The sequence below is a fragment of the Somniosus microcephalus genome, chromosome 2 (genome assembly GCF_052327205.1).
Source record: "Somniosus microcephalus isolate GS21.2 chromosome 2, FLI_Smic_1.0, whole genome shotgun sequence".
Lineage (NCBI taxonomy): Eukaryota > Metazoa > Chordata > Chondrichthyes > Squaliformes > Somniosidae > Somniosus > Somniosus microcephalus.
In genome coordinates, this window is record NC_140988.1 from 231,068,408 (window position 1) to 231,082,971 (window position 14,564).

The 14,564-nt window shown below is 49.1% G+C and overlaps 1 protein-coding gene across 1 annotated transcript in view; it reads right to left on the reverse strand.

Moving 5' to 3' along the window:
- The window catches only part of LOC147123265 (uncharacterized), a 160,395-nt gene that overhangs the window by 88,234 nt on the left and 57,597 nt on the right, over positions 1–14,564 (reverse strand). The window contains exon 7 of the mRNA XM_085969947.1: positions 8,350–8,449. Within this exon, the coding sequence (XP_085826073.1) occupies positions 8,350–8,449 (100 nt within the window). The remainder of the gene's footprint in view (positions 1–8,349; positions 8,450–14,564) is intronic.

A 14,564-nucleotide genomic window follows, 5' to 3' on the forward strand; every position in this document is an offset into this window, starting at 1 on the left:
GAGATCAGGCCATCTTAGACTGGGTATTATGTAATGAGAAAGGATTAATTAGCAATCTTGTTGTACGAGGCCCCTTGGGTCGGAGTGATCATAATATGATTGAATTCTTCATTAAGATGGAGAATGAAGTCGTTGACTCAGAGACTAGGGTCCTGAATTTAAATAAAGGAAACTACGATGGTCTGAGGCACGAGTTGGGTAGGATTGATTGGGGAATGTCACTCAAAGGGTTGACAGTGGATAGGCAATAGCAAACATTCAAAGACTGCATGGATGAACTACAGAATTTGTTCATCCCAGTTTGGCATAAAAATAAAACAAAAAAGGTGACTCAACCGTGGCTAACAAGGGAAATTAGGGATAGCATAAGATCCAAGGAGAGGACATATAAATTAGCCAAAAAAGCAGTAAACCTGAGGATTAGGAGCAGTTTAGGATTCAACAAAGGAGAACAAAGGGATTAATTAAGAAAGGGAAAATAGAGTATGAGAGTAAGCTTGCAGGGAACATAAAAACTGACTGTAAAAGCTTTTATAGATAAGTGAAGAGAAAAAGATTGGTGAAGTCAAGCGTAGGTCCCTTGCAGTCAGAATCAGGGGAATTTATAATGGGGAACAAAGAAATGGCAGACCAATTAAATTCATATTTTGGTCCTGTATTCACAAAGGAGAACACAAATAACCTCCCGGAGATGACGGGGAACATAGGGTCTGATGAAAGGGAGGAACTGAAAGAAATCAGTATTTGTAGGGAAATGGTGTTGGGGAAATTGATGGGATTGAAGGCCGATAAATCCCTAGGGCCTGATAATCTACATCCTAGGGTACTTAAGGAAGTGGCTCTTGAAATAGTAGATGCATTGCTGATCATCTTCCAACATTCGATGGAATCTGGAACAGTACCCATGGATTGGAGGGTAGCTAATGTTACCCCATTATTCAAAAAAGATGGTAGAGAGAAAAGGGGGAATTACAGACCGGTAAGCCTGACATTGGTAGTGGGGAAAATGCTAGAGTCCATTATAAAAGATGTAATAGCAGAGCACTTGGAAAACAGTGACAGGATCGGACAAAGTCAACATGGATTTACAAAAGGTAAATCATGCTTGATTACTCTACTGGAAATTTTTGAGGATGTAACTGTTAAAATAGATAAGGGAGAACCAGTGGATGTGGTGTATTTGGACTTTTAGAAGGCTTTTGATAAGGTTCCGCATAAGAGATTAACGTGTAAAGTTAAGGCACATGGGATTGGGGGCAAGGTATTGACTTGGATAGAGAACTGGTTGGCAGACAGAAAGCTAAGAGTTGGAATAAATGGGTCTTTTTCCGAGTGGCAGGCAGTGACTAGTGGAGTACCGCAGGGATCGGTCCTTGGATCCCAGCTATTCACGATATATATTAATGATCTAGACAAGGGAACTAGATGTAGTATCTCCAAATTTGCAGACGACACAAAGCTGGGTGGGCGTGTGTGCTGTGAGGAGGATGCCGAGAAACTCCAGGATGATTTGGACAGGTTGGGTGATTGGGCAAAAGCATGGCAGATGCAATATAGCGTGGATAAATGTGAGGTTATCCACTTTGGTGGCAAAAACCGGAAGGCAGATTATTATCTGAATGGCAATAGATTGGGAGAAGGGGAAGTGCAACGAGACCTGGGTGTCCTTGTGCACCAGTCGCTGAAGGTAAGCATGCAGGTGCAACAGGCGGTTAAGAAGGCAAACGGTTTGTTGGCCTTCGTAGCGAGAGGGTTTGAGTACAGGAACAAGGGTGTCTTGTTGCAGTTGTGCAGGACCTTGGTGAGACCACATCTTGAGTATTGTGTGCAGTTTTGGTTGCCTTATCTGAGGAAGGATGTTCTTGCCATGGAAGGAGTTCAGCGAAGATTCACCTGGCTGATACCTGGGATGGCAGGAATGACGTATGAGGAGAGATTGGGGCGATTGGGCTTGTACTCACTGGAGTTTAGAAGAATGAGAGGGGATCTCATTGAAACTTATAAAATTCTGACAGGACTGGACAGACTAGGTGCAGGAAGGATGTTCCCGATGGTCAGGGAATCCAGAACCAGGGGTCACAGTCTAAGGATAAGGGGTAAGCCATTTAGGACAGAAATGAGGAGGAATTTCTTCACCCAGAGAGTGGTGAACCTGTGGAATTCTCTACCACAGAAGGCAGTAGAAGCAAATTCATTAAATATATTCAAGAAGGAGTTGGATATATTTCTTAAGGCTAAAGGGATCCAGGGGTATGGGGAGAAAGCAGGGACCGTGTACTGAAATTGGATGATCAGCCATGATCTCATTGAATGGCGGAGCAGGCTCGAGGGGCCGAATGGCCTACTCCTGCTCCTATCTTCTATGTTTCTATGTTTCCTGCTGCTGCTGCTTACTGAGGCAGCTGCAAAGCCAGCAATGCTGAGAATGAGATTCTGCAGCATCAATGAACCTCAACGTTATGTACTGAAAAAACCTCTGGCTATCATGACATGCAATTAGTTTGCACCTGATATTGGTCCACCCTTTGAATGTAACGCCAATGAGCTTGGGCTTTAAGACTTGAGTTAGGACTCCAATTATTTTTTGAGCAGTGAGCACGAATTTTGCGTGCAGTCTAATGCATTAGCACCTGGCACTAATTCTCCAACTTTTCTAATGATACTGCCCATTCCTGGGGTATAATGAATTTCCAGCCCAAAGTCTTGTCTCCATAGGGAGGATACCCTCCATCATGTAATGTTGCAGCCAAAAATGAGGCACATCATGAGGCACTGTGGGCCATCAGCAGAAATACAATTGTATACCACCACAATCTATAATGCCATGGCCCAGCACATCCCTCAATCTTCTACCTTTATCAAGCTGGAAGTCATCTCTGGCTCAATGGGGAGCATAGAAGGGTGAGCCAGAAGCAATACCAGGTATATCTTAGAATGAAGTACCAACCTTCAACACTGTAAAGCTATCTGCATGGTAAATACTAAAAGCAGCAGGCTATGCACAGAGTGGCGGCTGCAGGAGATGGGATTTTGACTTTGAGCGACAGTGTAAAGTGGGCAATATCGAATCAGCCACCCATTATACATCTCTTCTAATTTTCAATGGAAATAAAAATCGTGAGAGATGCATGAGGTTGTTCAATCACCTTCGAAGAGATTGATGAAGTAAATGTGCAAAATATACCAACATCTGGTTCAGTTCACTAATGTTACACCCCTAGGTTACACTATCATGCAAGTAGATATGGGCAATGTCAGTCAATTCTCATAAAAATAAGATACTCAGACCGCAAATAGGGGCAACTGGAACCACTGAACCCAAGCAAGTATCTATGGTGGATCTGAATTTGTAACAAAGGCATCAGATTAGAAATATTACAGGTTCAGTATCTGACATCAGCTGGACTGACAAGGGCACTACAATTAGTTTCCGTATCATCCTACTGAGTCAGGGGCTGAGGGGGCATTCCTGATTGATTCAATGATTCCTGATTGGAATCAATGTGTGGTCTCAGATGAGAGGTAAAAGGGAAAACAGGAGGGAAAAACAACAAAAACAGTCGGTAAATTTTTGACTTCTAATCAATACAGTCCAGCACCCAAACAACAAATTCAAAGTATACAAATGTTCAAGTAGTAAATGTCAAAAGTAACCTCATAAAGGGAAATAAAAAAAGAGTTTTGACCATTGCTCTTATAACATTAGCACGGTGGCATAGTGGTTAGCACTGTTGCCTCACAGCGCCAGGGACCCGGGTTCGAATCCGGCCTCGTGTTTGGGTGGGTTTCCTCTGGGTGCTCCAGTTTCCTCCCACAGTCCAAAGATGTGTGGGTTAGGTTGATTGGCTATGATAAATTGACCCTTAGTGTTAGGGGGATTAAATACGCGGGGATAGGGTGGGATATGTGTTGGTGTAGGCTCGATGGGCCGAAATGGCCTCTATCTGCACTGTGGGGTTTCTGTGATTCTGTGAATACCATCTAGAGAAATGTTCAGCAGAAATTTTTTGTAACATTTTTTAAGTTTAAAACAAACAAAACAAATATGTCCAATTTTTCCAATCTGTTAATTTTTTTCTTTCCTCCTTCATCTGCATCGTACAGAAGGCATTGACTCCTTTCTGGGGTCCAGTTGCATGGGTACTGGATACACTGATGCACTGCAGCAACTTGCCAAGGCTTCTTCGGCAGCACCTCCCAAACCTGCGACCTCTACCACCTAGCAGGACAAGGGCAGCAGGCACATGGGAACACCACCACCTGCAAGTTCCCCTCCAAGTCACACACCATCCTGACTTAGAAGTATATTGCCGATCCTTCATCGTCGCTGGGTCAAAATCCTGGAACTGCCTCCTTAACAGCACTGTGGGTGTACCTTCACCACACGGACTGCAGCGGTTCAAGAAGGTGGCTCACTACCACCTTCACAAGGGCAACCAGGGATGGGCAATAAATGCTGGTCTTGCCAGTGATGCCCACATCCCATGAACGAACAAAAAAAAACAATGGCACCTTGCCTAAGAGATAATTCTTCACCCGTGAGCCTGAGCAGTGAGCGTCACTGCAGCAGAGATTGTTTCCTCACCCAACCTCCATACAGTTACACTTCCAGCAGGGGTTGTTGGATAGCAGTCAGGAGCAGGGACCTTGTTGAATTTCTTCTTCCTAACCCAGGCATGCTAAAGTCAATTGCAACACCCCTGCTACACTACTCTACATAAGAACATAAGAACATAAGAAATAGGAGCAGGAGTAGGCCAATCGGCCCCTCGAGCCTGCTCCGCCATTCAATAAGATCATGGCTGATCTGATCCTAACCGCCAATCCACTATCACAGAACCATCTCCTGAATCTAACAGAATTAGACACACGAAATAGGAGCAGGATCAGGCTACACGGCCCCTGGGCCCGCTCCGCTACCCACAGGGCCATGACCGATCCGAACCTAGACTCATGTCCAAATTCCTGCTCGCTCCCCGTAACCCTTAATTCCCTTTACTTCTAGGAAACTGTCTATTTCTGTTTTAAATTTATGTAATGATGTAGCTTCTACAGCTTTTTGGGGCAGCATATTCCATGGACCTACCACCCTCTGAGTGAAGTAGTTCCTCCTCACCTCAGTTTTGAAAGAGCAGCCCCTTATTCTAAGACTATGCCCCCTAGTTCTAGTTTCACCCATCATCGGGAACATCCTCCCCGCATCCACCTGATCCACCCCCTTCACAATCTTATATGTTTCAATAAGATCGCCTCTCATTCTTCTGAACTCCAATGAGTAGAGTCCCAATCTACTCAACCTCTCCTCATATGTCCATCCCCTCATCCCCGGGCTTAACCGAGTGAACCTTCTTTGTACTGACTCGAGAGCAAGTATGTCCTTTCTTAAGTATGGACACCAAAACTGTACGCAGTATTCCAGGTGCGGTCTCACCAATACCTTGTACAACTGAAGCAATACCTTCCTATTTTTATATTCTATCCCCCTAGCAATGAAAGCCAACATTCCATTGGCCTTCTTAATCACTTGCTGCACCTGCATACTAACCTTTTGAGTTTTGTGCACCAGGACCCCCAGATCCCTTTGTACTTCAGTACTTTCCAGTTTCTTGCCATTAAGATAATAACTTGCTCTACAATTTTTCCTGCCAAAGTGCATAACCTCACACTTTCCAGTATTGTATTCCATCTGCCAAATCTCTGTCCACTTACTTAGCCTGTCTATGTCCCCTTGCAGGTTTTTTATGTCCTCCTCACTCACTACTTTCCCTCCCATCTTAGTATCATCTGCAAACTTTGAAATGTTACACTCGGTCCCCTCCTCCAAATCGTTAATATAGATTGTAAAGAGTTGGGGACCCAGCACTGACCCCTGCGGAACACCACTAGTTACTGATTGCCAGTCTGAGAATGAACCATTTATCCCAACTCTCTGCCTTCTGTTAGATAGCCAATCCTCTATCCATGCCAGAATATTACCCCCAATCCCGTGATTTTTTATCTTAAGCAATAATCTTTTGTGTGGCACCTTGTCAAATGCCTTTTGGAAGTCTAAATACACTACGTCCACTGGTTCCCCTTTATCCACCCTATATGTTACTTCCTCAAAGAACTCCAGCAAATTTGTCAAACATGACTTCCCCTTCATAAAACCATGCTGACTTTGTCCTATTAAATTATGATTATCCAAATGTCCTGTTACTGTCTCCTTAATAATGGACTCCAAAATTTTACCTACCACAGATGTTAGGCTAACCGGTCTATAGTTTCCAGCCTTCTGTCTACTGCCCTTTTTAAATAAGGGTGTTACATTAGCAGTTTTCCAGTCTGCCGGGACCATTGCCGAGTCCAGGGAGTTTTGGAAAATTATTACCAATGCATCCACAATCCCTACCGCCACTTCCGTCAAGACCCTAGGATGTAAGCCATCAGGTCCAGGTGATTTATCCGCCTTGAGTCCCATTATTTTACCGAGTACCACTTCCTTAGTGATTTTGATCGTGTTTAGCGCCTCCCCCCCTTTAGCCCCCTGTTTGTCCAGTGTTGGGATATTCTTAGTGTCTTCTACTGTAAAGACTGATATAAAATATTCATTCAGTGTTTTTGCCATCTCCATATTTCCCACCATTAATTTCCCGGTCTCATCCTCTAAGGGACCAACATTTATTTTAGCCACCCTTTTTCTTTTTATATAACTATAAAAACTCTTACTATCTGTTTTTATATTTTTTGCTACACAGATCAGGGAACAAACTTGGGACCTTTCTGGTTTCTATGGTTCAGCTACTCACTAATCCATTGGGGAAGCCCTCAATTTGTCGATTTAGAGCAGAATGGCTTGGCAAAATATCAATACGCATTTTTAAAAATTACTAATTTAACAAATAAATGTATAAGAGCAGATGGTTTACAGAGTCATAGTAAGCACACTAATGGTCTCCCATGAGATTGTTTGCATTTCCATAAAACCTGTTCCCCTTGTCTTGTTTTTTAAGATTTCTCTTTCTCATTAGCAATTTGTTCCCAAATGACTGGTAATACTATTCTTGAACCAGCTCTCAAGAGGATACAGACGGAATGACTAGATTTTCCTTTCCTCTGGAGAAGTACCACACCTGAAATGGCGTAGCAAGTTGCTAACTTACCATGCTGTGAAAAAGAGATGAGGGACTACAATCTTACCACTCCTTAGGGCAACAAAGATTTTTTCTTTAAATTTCCTTCCTACCTGCCCAAATCTTCCACCACTCCTCTCCTGAAAGCACCAACTCAAGCTGGGATATAACTCCACAATGGACGGGACTCTAGAGTCCAATAACTCACTCATGTAGGCATTCTTCATATCTGAGTGTAAACAGTTAGTGCTGGCTAGCTCTGCAACTGTAGAGAACATCAGAGCACAACCTGATCCTATACTTACCCGATATGCATACATGTACAGTTATGTTGAATTTTCTCTTCCCTAGCCCAAGAATGCAGAGGCCAATCAAACCCCAACTTCTGCCCAATTCCATAGAGGTCAGGAATTGAACCTGGGACATGTCATCTATACTGTTTAGCACACCAGTTGATGCGTTTCCCCACTAGACTATTATGTATTTTTCAAAAGAACCCATAGGTTGATGAAAGGAAATCACTTATCAAGTCAGGTGAAAACTTCATAAAATCATTTTTAAATGATTGCCGTGATCAGAGATGAATCAAATTACATTTATGCTGTGTTCTAAAATCTAGTCTTTTGAAAAAAATTTAAATGGAAGCAATATTTTTCTGCACAATATACACACTTTTTAAACAGCAAGTACATTTTTATGTTCTGCTTTTGCCATTAGTTTGTAATATCTGACGTAGACTGCATTTTCTCGGGGGTTTTGCAGGACTCTCACCATAACTCTGGCAGGAGACCAACAGGACCCGCTGGAACAAGGCAAAGGACCCAGTTGCACCAACATTTTCCACCTGCTCCTTATAAGGCAAAAGTCATCAGGGGGACATAGCCAGTGGCAGGGCCTCCTTGTTTCAGGAGTTTTTGCTTCCCTGGCTCATTTGCGACCTATAGTAGTGGAGGCCAGTACGTCCAGTGGGATAAAGCATACCAGCTTCTAGATGGGCATAAGCAGGCCCTACCAAGGAGGGGGTCCAAGTTAAACAAGCAACCTAGACCCACAAAGCAATGGTGGGCATGTGCCACATTTTCTGGCTACATGGGGTAGACAAGCACCAGAGATGTACCCGCAGTGGCACAGACAACAATCTGCCCCATGCAAATTAGGTGCCCTCTCACTGACCCTGCAAGCTCGCGACAGTGTCCTGCAGATTTTTGGGGCCTTGATGTTTCTGTTTTAAACTCACCTCCAAAACAAACTGCTCCATAAAAAGATTGCTGACTCTATCCATCATCACCTCCTTCAATACCTTGTCAGCTTCTTGCACAGTTTTCCAGGCCAACTGACTGCAATGGATATGGTCAAGGAAGAACAGCAGAGTGTCTACTAAGCAAAACACTGTGCATGGTAATGTACTCCATTACACTAATTTGGCCCCTTTGAAAATAAACTTCTTGTATTAAGTATGGTTTATAATTAGGTTAGCCAATGTGGCTGCATTAAACTTGAGATTCAGAATCCATTACTTACTTATTTGCTTGGAACCTCTGTAATTTCCAGACTGGTCCATAACCCGATTATTTTTACTAATCAATTTTACTTGGATTATGGTTTAGAGAAAAACAGGAAGATCTCTAATTAAGTTAAATAAATAAAGAGGGCGGCCTCCCACCTTGCATTCTCTGTAAACTTAAATCAGCCAAACACTGCTGCCCAAATCCTAACGCAACCAAGTCCCGTTCACCCATCGCCCCTGTGCTCGCTGACCTACACTGGCCCAATTCCTGTTCACCCATCGCCCCTGTGCTCGCTGACCTACACTGGCCCAATTCCTGTTCACCCATCGCCCCTGTGCTCGCTGACCTACACTGGCCCAAGTCCCGTTCAACCATCGCCCCTGTGCTCGCTGACCTACACTGGCCCAAGTCCTGTTCACCCATCGCCTCTGTGCTCGCTGACCTACACTGGCCCAAGTCCCGTTCACCCATTGCCCCTGTGCTTGCTGACCTACAATGGCCCAAGTCCAGTTCACATACCCAGTGCTCACTGCCCTACACTGGCCCAAGTCCCGTTCACATACCCAGTGCTCACTGACCTACACTGGCCCAAGTCCCGTTCACATACCCAGTGCTCACTGACCTACACAGGCCCAAGTCCCGTTCACATACCCAGTGCTCGCTGACCTACACTGGCCCAAGTCCCGTTCACATACCCAGTTTTCACTGACCTACACTGGCCCAAGTCCTGTCCACATATCCTGTGGTCACTGACCTACACTGGCCCAAGTTCCATTCACCCATCAACCCTGTGCTCGCTAACCTACACTGGCCCAAGTCTCGTTCACATATCCTGTGGTCACTGACCTACACTGGCCCGAGTTCCGTTCACCCATCGACCCTGTGCTCGCTAACCTACACTGGCCCAAGTCTCGTTCACATATCCTGTGCTCGCTGACGTACACTGGCCCAAGTCCCGTTCACATATCCTGTGCTCGCTGACCTACACTGGCCCAAGTACCGTTCACATATCCTGTGCTCGCTGACCTACACTGGCCCAAGTCCCGTTCACATACCCAGTGCTCGCTGACCTACACTGGACCAAGTCCCATTCACATATCCTGTGCTCGCTGACCTACACTGGCCCAAGTCCCATTCACATATCCTGTGCTCGCTGACCTACACTGGCCTAAGTCCCGTTCACATACCCTGTGCTCGCTGACCTACACTGGCCTAAGTCCCATTCACATACCCTGTGCTCGCTGACCTACACTGGCCCAAGTCCCGTTCACATACCCAGTGCTCGCTGACCTACACTGGCCCAAGTCCCGTTCACAGACCCTGTGCTCGCTGCCCTACACTGGCCCAAATCCCGTTCACATACCCAGTGCTCACTGACCTACACTGGCCCAAGTCCCATTCACATATCCTGTGCTCGCTGCCCTACACTGGCCCAAGTCCCATTCACATACCCTGTGCTCGCTGACCTACACTGGCCTAAGTCCCATTCACATACCCTGTGCTCGCTGAACTACACTGGCCCAAGTCCCGTTCACATACCCAGTGCTCACTGACCTACACTGGCCCAAGTCCCGTTCACATACCCTGTGCTCGCTGACCTACACTGGCCCAAGTCCCGTTCACATACCCAGTGCTCACTGCCCTACACTGGCCCAAGACCCGTTCACATACCCAGTGCTCGCTGACCTACACAGGCCCAAGTCCCGTTCACATACCCAGTGCTCGCTGACCTACACTGGCCCAAGTCCCGTTCACATACCCAGTGCTCACTGACCTACCCTGGCCCAAGTCCCGTCCACATATCCTGTGGTCACTGACCTACACTGGCCCAAGTTCCATTCACCCATCAACCCTGTGCTCGCTAACCTACACTGGCACAAGTCTCGTTCACATATCCTGTGGTCACTGACCTACACTGGCCCAAGTTCCGTTCACCCATCGACCCTGTGCTCGCTAACCTACACTGGCCCAAGTCTCGTTCACATATCCTGTGCTCGCTGACGTACACTGGCCCAAGTCCCGTTCACATATCCTGTGCTCGCTGACCTACACTGGCCCAAGTCCCGTTCACATACCCAGTGCTCGCTGACCTACACTGGCCCAAGTCCCATTCACATATCCTGTGCTCGTTGACCTACACTGGCCCAAGTCCCATTCACATATCCTGTGCTCGCTGAACTACACTGGCCCAAGTCCCGTTCACATACCCAGTGCTCACTGACCTACACTGGCCCAAGTCCCATTCACATATCCTGTGCTCGCTGCCCTACACTGGCACAAGTCCCATTCACATACCCTGTGCTCGCTGACCTACACTGGCCTAAGTCCCATTCACATACCCTGTAATCGCTGACCTACACTGGCCCAAGTCCCGTTCACATACCCTGTGCTCGCTGACCTACACTGGCCCAAGTCTCGTACACATACCCAGTGCTCACTGACCTACACTGGCCCAAGTCCCGTTCACATACCCAGTGCTCACTGACCTACACTGGCCCAAGTCCCATTCACATATCCTGTGCTCGCTGCACTACACTGGCCCAAGTCCCATTCACATACCCTGTGCTCGCTGACCTATACTGGCCCAAGACCCGTTCACATACCCAGTGCTCGCTGCCCTAAACTGGCCCAAGTCCCATTCACCCATTGCCCCTGTGCTCGCTGACCTACACTGGCCCAAGTCCCATTCACATACCCAGTGCTCACTGACCTACACTGGCCCAAGTCCCGTTCACATACCCAATGCTCGCTGACCTACACTGGCCCAAGTCCCGTTCACATACCCAGTGCTCACTGACCTACACTGGCCCAAGTCCCGTTCACATAACCAGTACTCACTGACCTACACTGGCCCAAGTCCCATTCACCCATTGCCCCTGTGCTCGCTGCCCTACACTGGCCCAAGTCCCATTCACATACCCAGTGCTCACTGCCCTACACTGGCCCAAGTCCCATTCACATACCCAGTGCTCGCTGCCCTACACTGGCCAAGTCCCATTCACATACCCAGTGCTCGCTGCCCTACACTGGCCCAAGTCCCGTTCACATACCCTGTGCTCACTGCCCTACACTGGCCCAAGTCCCGTTCACATACCCTGTGCTCACTGCCCTACACTGGCCCAAGTCCCGTTCACATACCCTGTGCTCACTGACCTACACTGGCCCAAGTCCCATTCACCCATCGCCCCTGTGCTCGCTGCCCTACACTGGCCCAAGTCCCATTCACATATCCAGTGCTCACTGACCTACACTGGCCCAAGTCCTGTTCACATACCCAGTGCTCACTGACCTACACTGGCCCAAGTCCCGTTCAGATATCCTGTGCTCGCTGCCCTACACTGGCCCAAGTCCCGTTCACATATCCTATGCTCGCTGCCCTACACTGGCCCAAGTCCCATTCACCCATTGCCCCTGTGCTCGCTGCCCTACACTGGCCCAAGGTCCCATTCACATACCCTGTGCTCGCAGACCTACACTGGCCCAAGCCCCGTTCACATACCCAGTGCTCGCTGCCCTACACTGGCCCAAGTCCCGTTCACATACCCTGTGCTCACTGCCCTACACTGGCCTAAGTCCCGTTCACATACCCTGTGCTCACTGCCCTACACTGGCCCAAGTCCCGTTCACATACCCTGTGCTCACTGACCTACACTGGCCCAAGTCCCATTCACCCATCGCCCCTGTGCTCGCTGCCCTGCACTGGCCCAAGTCCCATTCACATACCCAGTGCTCACTGACCTACACTGGCCCAAGTCCCGTTCACATACCCTGTGCTCACTGACCTACACTGGCCCAAGTCCCATTCACACATTGCCCCTGTGCTCGCTGACCTACACTGGCCCCAAGTCCCATTCACATACCCAGTGCTCACTGACCTACACTGGCCCAAGTCCCGTTCACATACCCTGTGCTCGCTGACCTACTGTGGCCCAAGTCCCATTCACCCATTGCCCCTGTGCTCGCTGCCCTACACTGGCCCAAGTCCCGTTCACATACCCAGTGCTCGCTGCCCCACACTGGCCCAAGTCCCATTCACATACCCAGTGCTCGCTGCCCTACACTGGCCCAAGTCCCGTTCACATACCCTGTGCTCGCTGACCTACACTGGCCCAAGTCCCATTCACCCATCGCCCCTGTGCTCGCTGCCCTACACTGGCCCACGTCCCGTTCACATACCCAGTGCTCACTGACCTACACTGGTCCAAGTCCCGTTCACATACCCAGTGCTCACTGACCTACACTGGCCCAAGTCCCGTTCACATATCCTGTGCTCGCTGCCCTACACTGGCCCAAGTCTCATTCACCCATTGCCCCTGTGCTCGCTGACCTACACTGGCCCAAGTCCCATTCACCCATTGCCTCTGTGCTCGCTGCCCTACACTGGCCCAAGTCCCGTTCACATACCCCGTGCTTGCTGACCTACACTGGCCCAAGTCCAATTCACCCATTGCCCCTGTTTTCGCTGCCCTACACTGGCCCAAGTCCCGTTCACCCATCGCCCCTGTGCTCACTGCCCTACACTGGCCCAAGTCCCGTTCACATACCCAGTGCTCGCTGCCCTACACTGGTACAAGTCCCATTCACCCATCGCCCGTGCTTGCTGCCCTACACTGGCCCAAGTCCCGTTCACATACCCAGTGCTCGCTGCCCTACACTGGCCCAAGTCCCATTCACATACCCAGTGCTCGCTGCCCTACACTGGCCCAAGTCCCGTTCACCCATCGCCCCTGTGCTCGCTGCCCTACACTGGCCCAAGTCCCGTTCACATACCCAGTGCTCGCTGCCCTACACTGGCCCAAGTCCCATTCACCCATCGCCCCTGTGCTCGCTGCCCGACACTGGCCCACGTCCCGTTCACATACCCAGTGCTCACTGACCTACACTGGCCCAAGTCCCATTCACATATCCTGTGCTCGCTGCCCTACACTGGCCCAAGTCCCATTCACCCATTGCCCCTGTGCTCGCTGACCTGCACTGGCCCAATTCCCATTCACATACCCTGTGCTCGCTGCCCTACACTGGCCCAAGTCCCATTCACCCATTGCCCCTGTGCTCGCTGACCTACGCTGGCCCCAAGTCCCATTCACATACCCAGTGCTCGCTGCCCTACACTGGCCCAAGTCCCATTCACATACCCAGTGCTCGCTGCCCTAAACTGGCCCAAGTCCCGTTCACATACCCTGTGCTTACTGACCTACAGTGGCCCAAGTCCCGTTCACATACCCTGTGCTCGCTGACCTACACTGGCCCAAGTCCCATTCACCCATCGCCCCTGTGCTCGCTGCCCTACACTGGCCCACGTCCCGTTCACATACCCAGTGCTCACTGACCTACACTGGTCCAAGTCCCGTTCACATACCCAGTGCTCACTGACCTACACTGGCCCAAGTCCCGTTCACATATCCTGTGCTCGCTGCCCTACACTGGCCCAAGTCCCGTTCACATATCCTATGCTCGCTGCCCTACACTGGCCCAAGTCCCATTCACCCATTGCCCCTGTGCTCGCTGCCCTACACTGGCCCAAGTCCCATTCACATACCCAGTGCTCGCAGACCTACACTGGCCCAAGCCCCGTTCACATACCCAGTGCTCGCTGCCCTACAGTGGCCCAAGTCCCATTCACACAATGCCCCTGTGCTCGCTGACCTACACTGGCCCCAAGTCCCATTCACATACCCAGTGCTCACTGACCTACACTGGCCCAAGTCCCGTTCACATACCCTGTGCTCGCTGACCTACTGTGGCCCAAGTCCCATTCACCCATTGCCCCTGTGCTCGCTGCCCTACACTGGCCCAAGTCCCGTTCACATACCCAGTGCTCGCTGCCCCACACTGGCCCAAGTCCCATTCACATACCCAGTGCTCGCTGCCCTATAGTGGCCCAAGTCCCGTTCACATACCCTGTGCTCGCTGACCTACACTGGCCCAAGTCCCATTCACCCAT